General features: G+C 40.0%; 1 protein-coding gene across 1 annotated transcript in view; it reads right to left on the minus strand.

Moving 5' to 3' along the window:
* The window catches only part of LOC143280426 (uncharacterized), a 323,184-nt gene that overhangs the window by 41,355 nt on the left and 268,339 nt on the right, over positions 1–13,490 (minus strand). Inside the window, exons 4-8 of the mRNA XM_076585065.1 lie at positions 13,273–13,331; positions 10,060–10,189; positions 8,720–8,865; positions 5,703–5,857; positions 3,977–4,000 (exon numbers count right to left, since the gene is read on the minus strand). Coding sequence (XP_076441180.1) covers positions 3,977–4,000; positions 5,703–5,857; positions 8,720–8,865; positions 10,060–10,189; positions 13,273–13,331 — 514 coding nt within the window. The remainder of the gene's footprint in view (positions 1–3,976; positions 4,001–5,702; positions 5,858–8,719; positions 8,866–10,059; positions 10,190–13,272; positions 13,332–13,490) is intronic.

A 13,490-nucleotide genomic window follows, 5' to 3' on the forward strand; every position in this document is an offset into this window, starting at 1 on the left:
GTCACAAATTTTACTTGGATATATATATTTTTAAAAAATACCAAATATATAAAAATAAAAACAACTGAAAAAAAGTGAATATCTGCTCTTGTTTTTATCCTTACACTGTCTGTACAAGTTAACTTTTATGACTCCTTATCTATTCGCATAATCTACAAAGCTTCGGTTAGTATATATCTATGCAACATTTTGAAAGCTTTAACTAACAGTGTAACACTTATCAATCTATATCATTATTAAATTTGATCTCTTCTCTTTGTTGGATCAAGAATCAGTTTCAAAGTTTGGCACTACTGAAGATTAAAATATCTATCTACATTATTGATAGATAGATTAGATGGACAGACTGACAGTTGGATAGATGGATAGATTTTTGATAGTTTCAGGATTTGTTGGTGGTATTTTTGATTGTGTACTATTTACAATTGTGTGCTATGACTTGTGTGTGTGTGTGCGTGTGTGCTTGTGTGTCCTGTGTGAGGATGGGGGGGTGGGGGGGATGAATAGTTTTTAATGATGTTTGGTATCTTGTGTTCAATTTTTCCTCTTTGATATTTACATATGTGTTCTATTTTGTAGGGCTTATTTTCAAGATTATGCGTAAATGCTCATAATAATAATAATAGATAGATATAGTGTAGTGAACACCCTACACTGATGAGTTTACTTGTCAGCAACAGTCAAGGATACCAGACGGACACACGACATCCAGTGATTTTGTGGTGACAAGTTACACACAGCACAAAGCTCATTCAGCCATGCTGAACAAACACAGCAAACATCTGCACTCCACAAACCTCACTTCTACCTTCTGATTTTAGCCTTTAATAAGCAGACCCATACAACTCTCAGTACTGTCCACAACTCCACACCACAGGCAAATCTAATTCTGTATACCACACCACAACTATCTGCATAAAAGTAAACAGTTGTTTTCCCTGTAAAATTCAGTGACACCAAATGTTTCTCCAGCAACTGTCTATATCACCCTGTGTAACGTTTATGTTGGAGACTAAAATTACATCCTGCTCACAAGGACATGTCATGCGATGCAGTTAACGCATTCTGCACTATGAAATTACACAACCAGAGTACAAGACAAGAATAAATATGTTTGCTAGAACCAGCTGCTGTTTTGTCGAGAGTATTCAAAACTGATTTACATAAATGTCCACTCTGTACTATGTAACAGATTTCACACTAGTAGCACAGATTTCAACCAACACAACAATCGTTTTTCAATAAACCCATTTCACACAAAAAGGCAAATTAAAAAAAAAAAAAATAGTAAAAGGAAACTCAACTTGCAAAAATCAGTAAAAAAAACAACCCAACAAAACAAACCCAAACTTGCATAAATCAATAAATGAACAAGCCAGAAGTAAATAAGGAAAACTGATGCTCAAGTCAACAGGTGGATAATGATTATACATGTAGTACAAATATACATATATACATCAGCATCTGTTTGACATGCAAAACAAAAAGTCACTCATGACCTGAAACAAAACCAAAGAGGAGCAAACCCTGGGTGGGACAGAGACATACACACTGACAGGCATCAACCTGGGATGGATTAATATTCATCATTCCAGTCAAATCCGTAAAACAAATGAAACAAGGCTTTTGGTTTGAACATGGGGTGTACAGGTGGAAATCAACAGATCATGGCATCGTCACAGAGACAGAGAGAGAGAGAGAGAGAGAGACAGATCAGGCATTCCAAGAAAGAACTGAAACCAGCACTGAAATCTGAAACGACATATGAAACTTCCAAACCCTCCCGTCATTCGCCACATTCCCAGCTTAACAAACAAACCAAGGAACCTGTCCAACAGGTAGGGGTGCTTTGGAAAGGCCTGCAGAACGACAAAGTGGAACATTTAGACAGGTGGGGTTCTCCAAACTGAAGTTTAGAAAAAGAGTCTCGACACCAAGGGGTAGGAAAGTTGAGAACCATTTTGGAGATGGCGGCTTCCGTGCTTTATTACCTCGTCCTCATCAGCGCTACATACTGAGTCCTGCAGTGTCTGTTAATGTGGTCCATAAACCACGCCCCAGAACAAACAAAATGCAGGGTCAAGGGTAACATTGGTCAAACTGGCAACATATTTCATGTACAACAAACATCCTGTATGTTTGTGAATAGGCTGTGTCTGCTGGGGTAAGTGCACTGTTTACATGCGTGTGACACAGTGTATGTGAGAGTGCATGTGTCTGTGAGAGTGCATACGCGTGTGTGTGTATGTGTGTGTGTGTGTGTCACTGTATGTGTCTGTGTCTGTGTATGAGTTTGTGTGTCTGGTGTGTATGGAGTGAAGAATGACTGCAGGTACATATGAAATACATTATATATATGGACTGATGTTTATGTGTGTACATGCATGTATATGCACATAGGTGAAAATGTGTATATTGGTGAGGTAAAGGTATACTACACAAATATTTTGACATAAACCAGGGAAAAAGAGAAAGGAAGGAGGGGTGGAAGGAAGGAAGGAAGGAAGGAAAGATAAGGAGAATGAAAGAAGGGTTCCTACAAACAAAAACAAAACTTAAGTCTGCTTAAATAGCAACCACCAGAATATTGTCATCCGAATGAACAAGGGATTTTCTATCCAGATATTAATTCTACACACTGAAGATGCCAACTGAAAGAGAGAAAAAAAAAAAACAGTATTTTTTTCATGACAATCAGAACAAACGATTATCAGTTCTGTGTTCTTCGAGTGTGAACACACACTCATACACACGCGCGCACACACACACGATAATTTATGCAACCTGGTAAACTACACAAGCAAAACAACAGGAAAACACTGCAGTGAGCAAGAAGACACCAACACAATAGCCCAATACATTCATTTCTAGCATGCAAAGAAAAAAAACAAAAAAACACACACAAAAAAACAACAACACAATCACCTCAGATTAAGACTTCTGTGAAATACAGAACATGGAACACTGAAAACCATTCTCAGTACACACACACCCTGACCACTCCACAACCGTTGGTGCCTGTGTTAGATCACTACAGTTCTTGTCATTATATATATATCTAATATTGTCCCCTAAAGGTTGTTTCAAAATTTAGTCAATAAAGGAAAAATCATGCATTGCTGGGTAGAGAGTCAATTCATAAAATATATCTGATAAAAGAGCATGCATCCTCAGGAAGACAGAATATATCAGTTCACAGCAAACTTGGTTTGACACACAACTGTTTAGAAGAACAGGGGTTTTTTTCCCACTGTTGTCTACTGTTTAAACTTTTATGTTTGAGGGCAGTTATAAGCAGGTTTTGCTGCATGTTCATTTTGCTTTCTCTGCACAACTGCATCAGTAACTTTGGATTTCTTTGAACACTTACATCAACCAGTTCTGGTTTCCTTGAACATCCACATATATCAGTTTTAAGACGTTCACTCTTCTTTCCCAATAAACATCATTGTGAGAAATTTGTCAGGTGCCAATCAGTAGCGGGATTTAATAAAATACCTTGAAACTTTAAATCCTGAACAATATCAATGTTTAGGGTACATTTAAATTCACAGTAATGAACATATGCTACTGGAGTATGAGTATTAAAAAGAAAGCCTCACCATTGCCATTTATCATTTTCATATCTTCCTCTTATTTCTTTTTCTTTGTCACACAATATTTTCTTAATACTGTGAATTCCTTCAAAATAGAAACTTACTAACCAAATAGCAGAACACATCCCTTGAAAATCAGTGCCTCATATCTCATTCCCATTTGTTTGAGTTTAGCAGCAACACAGAAAGGAGCAAGAGAACCGATGCTGGAGGTGGAGGGGAAGGGGACAGGGGGAGGGAAAAGAAGAAGGGGAAGGAAGGATGGCAGAAATGGGAGGGAAGGGGGAGGAGACAGAGGAGGATGGATACTGTTAAACCCATCAAGTACTAGGGAAGGGGGGGGGGGGCGGGGCATGGGGGAGGGCGGGGGGGTACTGTACCTGTTGTCGAAGGCTGGGGTTACCCTGCAACACAGAATCCACAGGAGTGCAAAGTGGGCACAGAGCAACAACCAGCAAGGCCAGTGCACACATTCCACAGTCAACAACAAGACATCGCAGAGAATTTGAAAAGACATGGCCAAAAAACACACCAAGAAACCCATCTTTCTAAAGGTGCCAACGTTAATCATCTTTCTAAACAAGCAAGACAAACATGAAACAGCAATATATGTAAATAAGTATGTGTGTATGTATGTATGTATGTATGTGTATGTGTATGTATATATATATATATATATATATATATATGTATGTATGTATGTGTGTGTCTGTGTGTGTGTGTGTGTATATATATATATATATATATATATATATATATATATATATATATATATTGAGAAGGTGTTATATATAACATCAACAATAACTGCTTCTGAGTGACAATAAAAATTTCATAGCAATCAGTACAGTAAAAAGATTTTGTGAATGCAGTCCGGAACTGAGTGGCAAGTGAGACTGCATTGAAACAGCTCGTTTCAGCTCATAGTAAAACTGCACACACAGCTTGAACACTGGACAACTGTAATAAGTTTTCTGTTCTTTTTTTCTTTAAATCTTAGTGCACTCTAAGACAGAAGAAGAAGAAGAAGTAGAAAAAAAAAAAGGCATCCAGACCCGACACCACAATGACAAGAAAATGGAAGAAAACATGCCCATGTGTAAAGACGAACAAGAGGACTAGTTTAAATGTCCAGGCCACACCTCACACAACACCTAAAAGACCTGCATAGAAAGGACGTGAACTATGTCCCTTTTAACAACCGTCCCTTTCAACGATTCTTAAAGTGGACAATATCAAATCAGGATGAAGAACGTCATCAATCTGTGCACAGGTGGGAGACTGAGGAGCCAGCGTGAAGAATGAAAAAAGCAAGGAAGGCGCAACACAGCGACAACATGAGACAACAAGATAAACAAAAAAAACGTGACGATGTAAAAGAACAAGACAGGAACAGTTCTGGACCACACACTGTTGAACAAACCACCACCACATCATGAAAATAAGCAGTGGTTCATACAGGTCAAATTCGCTGGGCCCAGACCTCAGGACTATTTCTCAGGAAAGGACCGACCTTTCATTTATTCTTCTCTCTAGCTCTATGAATACTAAATCTCAATGAATTTGTGGGTTCTTCTTTTCCTATTTCAACATAAATGGACTTTTTAATTCTAGACAATGAAGGTGCTTATACATAATCTGATCCACTTCTATCATGGTAAAAAATTTCCATTACAAACATTTTAAAAGGCACAATTCCAAAAGTAACTGATTTTTTCAGGGGGTTGGGGGGGGGGGGAGGTAGTTGCGAAGGGGTTATATGACAGACTTGATATATTTTTGTACAGATAAGACTCCAATACCAAACATCCCACAGGCCACAAAAGCCAAGACCAGAACAGACCATAACACATTGAGTGATCCCAGTGCACAAAAATGCCAAGCATGTCTTAAATTTCATGGGAAAAAAGAAAGTTCCCAGACCATAAAACACACACACACACACACAGTGAGTGCAACAAGAAAACACTAACAGAAAAAAAAAAGGTTCATGAATAATAAAGTGCATCGCCTCAAGAGGAAATAAAAAGAGAAAAAATCCCCCACTATATAAATGGAAAAAAAGAAGAAAAAAAAAAGAGAAAGAAAAGTGAAGCAGAAGAGTACCTGAGTGCGCATGGTTTTGTCCCGGGGGAAGGCCTGGAAGGGGTAGAAAGGCAGCTTGCCGTGGTTGGTGATCCAGGGATGCACCTCCATGTCCAGCAAGGGGATGCGCAGCTCTGGGGATGGCTCTATCACCTTCCGCAGCAGGTCCTGGCCGTCTGCACACCACCACCACCACCACCACCGTCCCCCTTCAGTGTCACGATTAGCCTACTGGGAACGCGTCCGCCAAGGAAGCTAGAGAACCTGAGCGCACTGATTCTTCTTCTTCTTCTTTGTTCGTGGGCTGCAACTCCCACATTTACTGTATGTACACGAGTGGGCTTTTATGTGTATCACCGTTTTTACCCCACCATGTATGCAGCCATACTCTTTTTTCGGGGGTACTGATTCAAATCCCACAGTTGCTGGTATTTTCTTCCCCCCCTCCCCCACCTCAGTCACCAAAGACCAATCCGGTTGGGGATTCACTGCGAAACAAAATGGAAAAACAATTAGGGAAGAGAATGCTGCCTACAAAGTCACAACCTACAGCCTAACGATGGAAGTTGAAGCTGTGACACATGCCCTCCAGTGGCTATCGTTAATCCATATGCCCGGAAACCGACATGCCATGATTCTAACCAACTCAATGAACCTCATACAGAAAATTGAAAATGGAATGGGAAGCCCAGAGTGGCATAAGGCAATGCGCAACTTTCAGATTAAAAAACTCACACGGTCATACTGCCCGGGACATGCAGGTGTTAAGGGAAATGAGTGAGCTGACAGACTTCCTGGTAACGCAACAACAACGAGCGGCCTACATCTAGGAAAATTGGAAATCCTCAGAAAAGTCAAAGAATATCAAAAAGAACAGGTACAAGGCCATCACACCATCGATCACCTCAAAGAAATAAAAGCAGAGAGAGGGAGCGGCCGTAAGTCTAGCATGAAAGGTAGAGCACGATGCTTTGCAAATCAAACAAATATCGGCATCATTTCCAAACCAACATTGCGCAAATTTCTTCAAAACAGAACAGAGTCTCTGTGGGCTTTTCCAAATACAATAGACTGAGCAACACACTAGACGCCACGTTCTTGGCATCAGAGATCTTTTCCCATCCCTCTTGCGGCCAATCAGTAGCAGCCTCTGTGCATGTGTGTATGTGTGTGTGTATGTATGTGTGGGTCTGTGTGTTTGAGTGCATTGTGCATGCTGTTTGATTTTCCAGTCTTCTTCTTCTTCTTCTGCGTTCACTTGTATGCACACGAGTGGGCTTTTACGTGTATGACCGTTTTTACCCCGCCATGTAGGCAGCCATACTCCGTTTTCGGGGGTGTGCATGCTGGGTATGTTCTTGTTTCCATAACCCACCGAACACTGACATGGATTACCGGATCTTTAATGTGTGTATTTGATCTTCTGCTTGCATATACACACGAAGGGGGTTCAGGCACTAGCAGGTCTGCACATACGTTGACCTGGGAGATTGGAAATATCTCCACCCTTTACCCACCAGGCACCGTCACCGTGATTTGAACCCGGGACCCTCAGATTGAAAGTCCAACGCTTTAACCATTCGGCTATTGCGCCCGTCGATTTTCCAGTCAAACTTGGGAGAATGGGCGAGAGTGGGATTCGAAACACATCCTCACGGAATCTCTGTATTGGCAGATGAGCGTCGTAACCATTCAGCCACCTTCCTCCTTGCAACCCACTGGCACAATCAATGGCGCGTGTGTGATCGTGGAGGTGTGACTTACACCGACATGCGAAGAGGGTCTGAGATTATTCAAAGGAAACCACAGGATCATGCTTCAGAGGCTATGTCAGGGTTTATCAGTACTGCTACAGTGCTAGAATTCTCTGAGTACTCTGTATTGTATTGTATTGCATAGAAGGCTCTGAGTACTTTGTATTATATTGTATTGCATGGCACTGTATTGATTTGGATTGCATAAGATTGGACTGTATGATACTGTATTGTATTGCATTGCACTGCATTGTATAGTACTATATTGGTTTGGATTGGACTGGAGTGGAGTGGAGTGGAATGGACTGTATTAGACTGTACTGAATTTGTCTGACTGTACAATATTTTGTCACAACAGATTTCTCTGAGTGAAATTCAGGCAACTCTCCCCTGGGAAATTGCATCACAAAAGTGCAGCACCACCTGTGCATATCTCTCTCTCTCTCTCTCTCTCTCTCTCTATATATATATATATATATATATAGTTTTATCTGTCTGGAAAGTTTATTTGCTTTTACTTTTTCAGGGACAACCCTTTTACTGCTGTGAATTATATCATCTACTCTGAGTGCATGCTGCACACAGGTCCTCTGTTTATTGTATCTCTGAAAGACACAGACCCCAAAGCTGGACAGGTTGAGTTTGTGAAATAACTGCCTCACCATACAGGTAACATTTCTAATGCTAATACTTGTATTCAGGTACTTTTTTTTTTCAATCATGTTCTGATCTTCAAAGCATTATCCTGGGTAAATAGTTGGCTAGAATAATCATAATGTATCAAATAACAAAAAAAAATTATAAGTAAACACCAAAAAAGACTATATCTTAAAAGAATTATGTAAAATCAGTTTCTTGTAAGTCTTAATTCCATGACAAAATAACACATTCATGAAACAAACTTCTTTCTCTCTTCCCAACTGACAAACTGGAAAGCTGCTTGATAGACAGATAACGACACACACACACACACACACACAGAGAGAGAGAGAGAGAGAGAGAGAGAGAGAGAGAGAGAGAGAGAAGGGGTGAAGGAAGAGATCGAGAGATCAAGAGAGAAAGACGAAGATGATAGAAATAATGCTATGGAGAGATAACAACAAAGAGAGAGAGAGGGAGTGAGAGTGGGTGAGAGAAAGAGAAAGAAGATTGAAAAAAATGATGATGATGAGAGATGATAATAGAAAGAAAGAGAGACAGAGACTGAGAGAGACAGAGACACAGAGAGAGAGAGAGAGAGAGAGGATAATAACCACATCCATGAGCGTGGCGCCGGTTGGCTACCTTGTGAGAGGATGGCCATCTCCTGGTTGTGAGTCTCCACCAAACCCTTCTCCATCTGCTGCACCAGCTTCAGGCGCCGGTAGTGGTCTGTGTAAGGCGTGGTGAAGGGCAGGTGACCAATCATCATTGCATACATCACGATGCCCCTGCAAGCACAGTAAGTGTGTATCCCCCACTCATCCCCAAGATGCTATCTGCTATTGCAGAAGGTTTGCTGCATAGTCCAATTGGACATTTGTTATAGTTGTTACAGTTGTTTGATGTTAGCGTTTCCTTCTATATTGTGCCTATGTCTCCCGTTTTAATGCTTTATTTTTTCCAGTGCTCTGTATCTTTCCCCACCACACACACACACATGCGCACACACACACACACACCATTTTTCACCCTCTGCCCAATACCGTTCCCTCCACCATGCCCCGCCCTCCACCCTCCCGCACCCTCCACCCCCACTTCTTTTTTTTTTTTTTTTTCCCCCCGTCTAATATCACTTAAAGTGGAAGACGTTAAACTGAAGACTACTCCCCCACTCAAGTCTCTCTGACCTTGGAGGTAGGTAAGGTAAGATAGGCGGGGGGGGGGGGGGGAGGAAGGGAGGGGATACAAAAACCACACAAAACAGCTGAAAGAATCTCTGATCTCTTAACGCGTTTGGAAAGAAGAGACTCAAACAGGAGAAGAAAAATTAAGAAGAAGAAGTAGTAGAAGAGAGGAAAAACAGAGAAAAAGAGAGAGAGAGAGAGAGAGAGAGACAGACAGACAGAGACAGAGAGAGACAGAGAGAGAGCTCATACAGAAACACTCAGTATTTCATTTACACTTTGATATACATTGCCTATCCAGAAGCCGTGGATGCTTTGAGACCATAACTACATAAACAAAAGACACTGGACAACCAAAAAAAAAAAAAAAAAAAAAAAAAAAAAAAAGACAAAAAAAGACTGAATCATACAAAATGACAAGTGAAAAACATTCAAATGGTGTAAAGTTCATTTCAACATACACACACACACACAGACGGACAGACAAACAAACACACACACACACATACATATATATATATATATATCTTTAGATATCCATATATATATATAGAGAGGAGAGAGAGAGGGGGAGATGTTTTGTCCTTCACACCCAGCAAACATCATAATGAAATCAACAGAACGATCATATTTATAATTTCAGAAACAAACTGCTATGTCAAGTAAGAAGTGAATTCAATCAAGAATTCAATTACGTTTTTTCTTATGACCTTAAAGATATCACAGAAGTGTTCATTAGCTAAAATTATCATTATCAACATGATTGCTTCACCAATAGAGATCACCCTTAACACTTACAGACTCCAGACATCAATCTCGGGACCATATCTGTCATTAGCTGGATTCATTTCTGGGGCGGCGTACTCTGGGGAGCCACAGTGTGTTCTCATCAGCTCATCTTTTGTGAACGTGATGCTCAGCCCAAAATCTGGAAAGAAAAAAACAACAAAGACAGCCGTTTTAATGGGGGAAAAAGGGTGTGGGTTTGTTATTCACTTTCACAAAGAAAAAAACTACGCTATGCTAAACAGGGTAATATTTGCAATGAAAGAAATCAGACTGAAATAACATAGTTTTATCAGTCATTTAAAAATGCACAGGTAAAACAAAATCAGTCTTAGAAAATCAATCTATCTATCTAACCACACACACACACACACACACACATATATATATATATATATATATATATATATATATATATATATATATATGTGTGTGTGTGTGTGTGTGTGTGTGTGTGTGTGCGTGGTTAGATAGATAGATAGATTTTTTCAGCCCATCTGCAGAAAATAGAGGAGCAAAGGGGGAAAGATACAGAGACAGTGGGAGACTAAGCGAGAGATGGGCTGAAAAAAAAAACAGTGACAGAGAAAGAATGAAAGAGAAATGTCATGAACAGACAGTGAAGGGAAAAGAATAACATAGACAACTGCTTCCTCATTCAGTAACATTTACTTTCACAGCTCCTTTCTTCTTCATCAACTTTAAAAAGCCACTGTGGAGTCAATGGTATTTCCACCTTTTATGAAAGTGTTCTGTCAATCTATTTCAAGGCACAGAAATGACTGCACAAAATGAAGTCTGCCTCTTGTGTCAGCTTAATTGCTCATGTATAAAATTTCTGACAGATCTGTCAAAAATTAAGAGAGAGAGAGAAAGAGAGAGAGAGTGGGGGGCGGGGGGGGGGGGAAACTGAGAATTAGGAACAGACGGATAGGAAGAAGGTGGGGGAAGGGGGTGAAGAGGGAATAAAGGAAGGGTGGAGGGAAAGAGAGAGAGAGAGAGAGAGAGAGAGAGAGAGAGAGAGAGAGAGAGAGAGAGTTCTGATATTATTCTATTCTACTGCTTTTAAGCAGTCAATGATAAAGTTTTCTGATGTATGTATGTGTGTGTGCATGCATGTGATAGTATCTGTTCCACTGTTTTGAAGCAGTCAATGATTAAGTTTTCTGGATCACCTTGCATATGATATATCTATAAATTTATACATGCCTGCAAAACACATCTGTCTATTCAACTGAAAACAACCTCCATCTTCAAGTACCATGCACTGTCTGCATATTTTACAATGAAGTAAACCCACATGCAGAGCCTACAAACATTACCAACCACTTTATAGCACACTCAAATTATCAATTCAAAATGCACAAACACAAATACACACAGGGGCATAAACAGGCACATACTTTTAACATAAGGCAAGCACTTATAAACACATTTTCAATTCACTGTTGTCTGTTCCATAGTAATTGTTTCAATGTTCTTATTTACTTACTCTTTCTTGAATTTTGAAATCTTTGCTTAAGAGGAATACAGCACTGTATAATGTTTTCTTTTCTTTTTTTTTTCTTTCATGTATTGCTTTTGTCATTTGCTCTTTTTCTTCTTCGTTCGTGGGCTGTAGCTCCTACGTTTACTGTATAAATTATACATGAGTGGGTTTGTATGTGTATGACCGCAGGCAGCCATGCTCCATTTTCAGGGGTGTGCATGCTGGGTATGTTCTTGTTTCTATAACCCCACCGAACGCTGACATATGGATTACAGGATCTCTTTACGTGTGTATTTGATCTTCTGCTTGTGCATACACATGAAGGGGTTTCAGGCACAAGCAGATCTGCACATATGTTGACCTGGGAGATTGGAAAAATCTCCACCCTCTATCCACCAGGCGCCGTTACCAATATTTGAACCCCAGACCCTCAGATTGAAAGTCCAACGCTTTAACCACTTGGTTATTGCGCCCGATGCTGTTCTAATTTGCTCCTTTTGGAATGTTTCGTCTGCCCCCATGCCCCACTCCCATCAACACCCCCACCTCACAATGAATGTGATATTCAGACATTATTTCTAATTCATGAAATATGCTAATCAAATTCATGAAGTATGCTAAATATATTAGCATATGGTTAATTCTGAATATTATGAGTGTAAAGTGCATAGAGGGAACAAATTCTGCTTGTATTACTGCTACATATGAAAATAAAATACTATCATTTTAGGCTAATGTTTGGCAATATCCACATTTCTTTCCCTGTGCTTTTGAATTTCCATTTAGAAGATGGATAAGGTTGTAAACTGAATAATAACAATGTAATATATATATTCTCTACATTTCCTCCCCTCCAATCATTGACTGGCCTTCTTTATGTCATTCAAGAGGGGAACAAATGTAGAGCCTATATCACAAAGTTGTTAAACAATTTATAACTTTTCCCCCTGTCTTCGGAATGAAACTGAATGGAAAGAATACTGGAGAAGAAACGCAGATGCACTGATATGTAAGGCTGTATGTGTCTGGTCAGTTGGGTTTATGCATATGTCAGGCATCTAGTTTTTGTGCTTCTGTTGTTTTTATTTTTTTATACCCATAAACAGATGTGGGGTATAGTATATTTAATTATATGTATATGGAAGTAATATCCACACTTATTCCCCTCCACTGGTTGTGTGACTGACGGAGTGAACGTCTACGCCTTGTTGTGAACACTATACTCATTCCATCTTCAGGGGGGAAATGTGGGAAAGTCCACGCACCCCTTGAAACCGAAACTTAAACGCAAGCTTACCATTTTATTTTCGATTTGTACCACTGTGCGTCGTTCAAGTTTTCACCCTCACACTGGCAGTTGTGAGACAGCAGAGATAAACAGTAGAACATGGTGAACTGGCCTGAGAGAGAGAGAGACAAAATAGATGTCTTGGTTTTGACATCTGTCGTCCCAAGATGTCCCAGCTCACTCACACGGGTTAGTTTTGAACCCGCGCTTGGACGGAAACAACGAAGGGAGGACACTTCCAAAGAAGGTCTGAACACAGAGTTGTTTCCCTTACATTGTTTCATGGACTCTCTCTCTAATGTCCGGCACTTATGTTTTGCGTCTGAATGTATCACACACACAAACAGAAGACTGCATAACAGTCTCATTACATAAAAAAAGACGAACGAGAGAAAGAGAAGACTGAAAGTGATGACTACGAAACTAACAGTACGGCACACACACTCACCAACAATCTTGACGTGCTTTCGTTTCTCATCCAGCATGATGTTCTCCATCTTCAGGTCCCTGCAACAGAGAAAAATAAGAAAAATAAATCACATTGTAAGTTGGTGCTGTTGTCCTTAATCTTCTAAACATAAGTGGTGATCATTCCGCAAGGTTTGAGGTCTGTACATGTAGTTTTACTCACGTTCGGAGAATAATTCGCTGTACCCGATCGGTCTC

This window comes from Babylonia areolata, chromosome 3 (genome assembly GCF_041734735.1).
Source record: "Babylonia areolata isolate BAREFJ2019XMU chromosome 3, ASM4173473v1, whole genome shotgun sequence".
Lineage (NCBI taxonomy): Eukaryota > Metazoa > Mollusca > Gastropoda > Neogastropoda > Buccinidae > Babylonia > Babylonia areolata.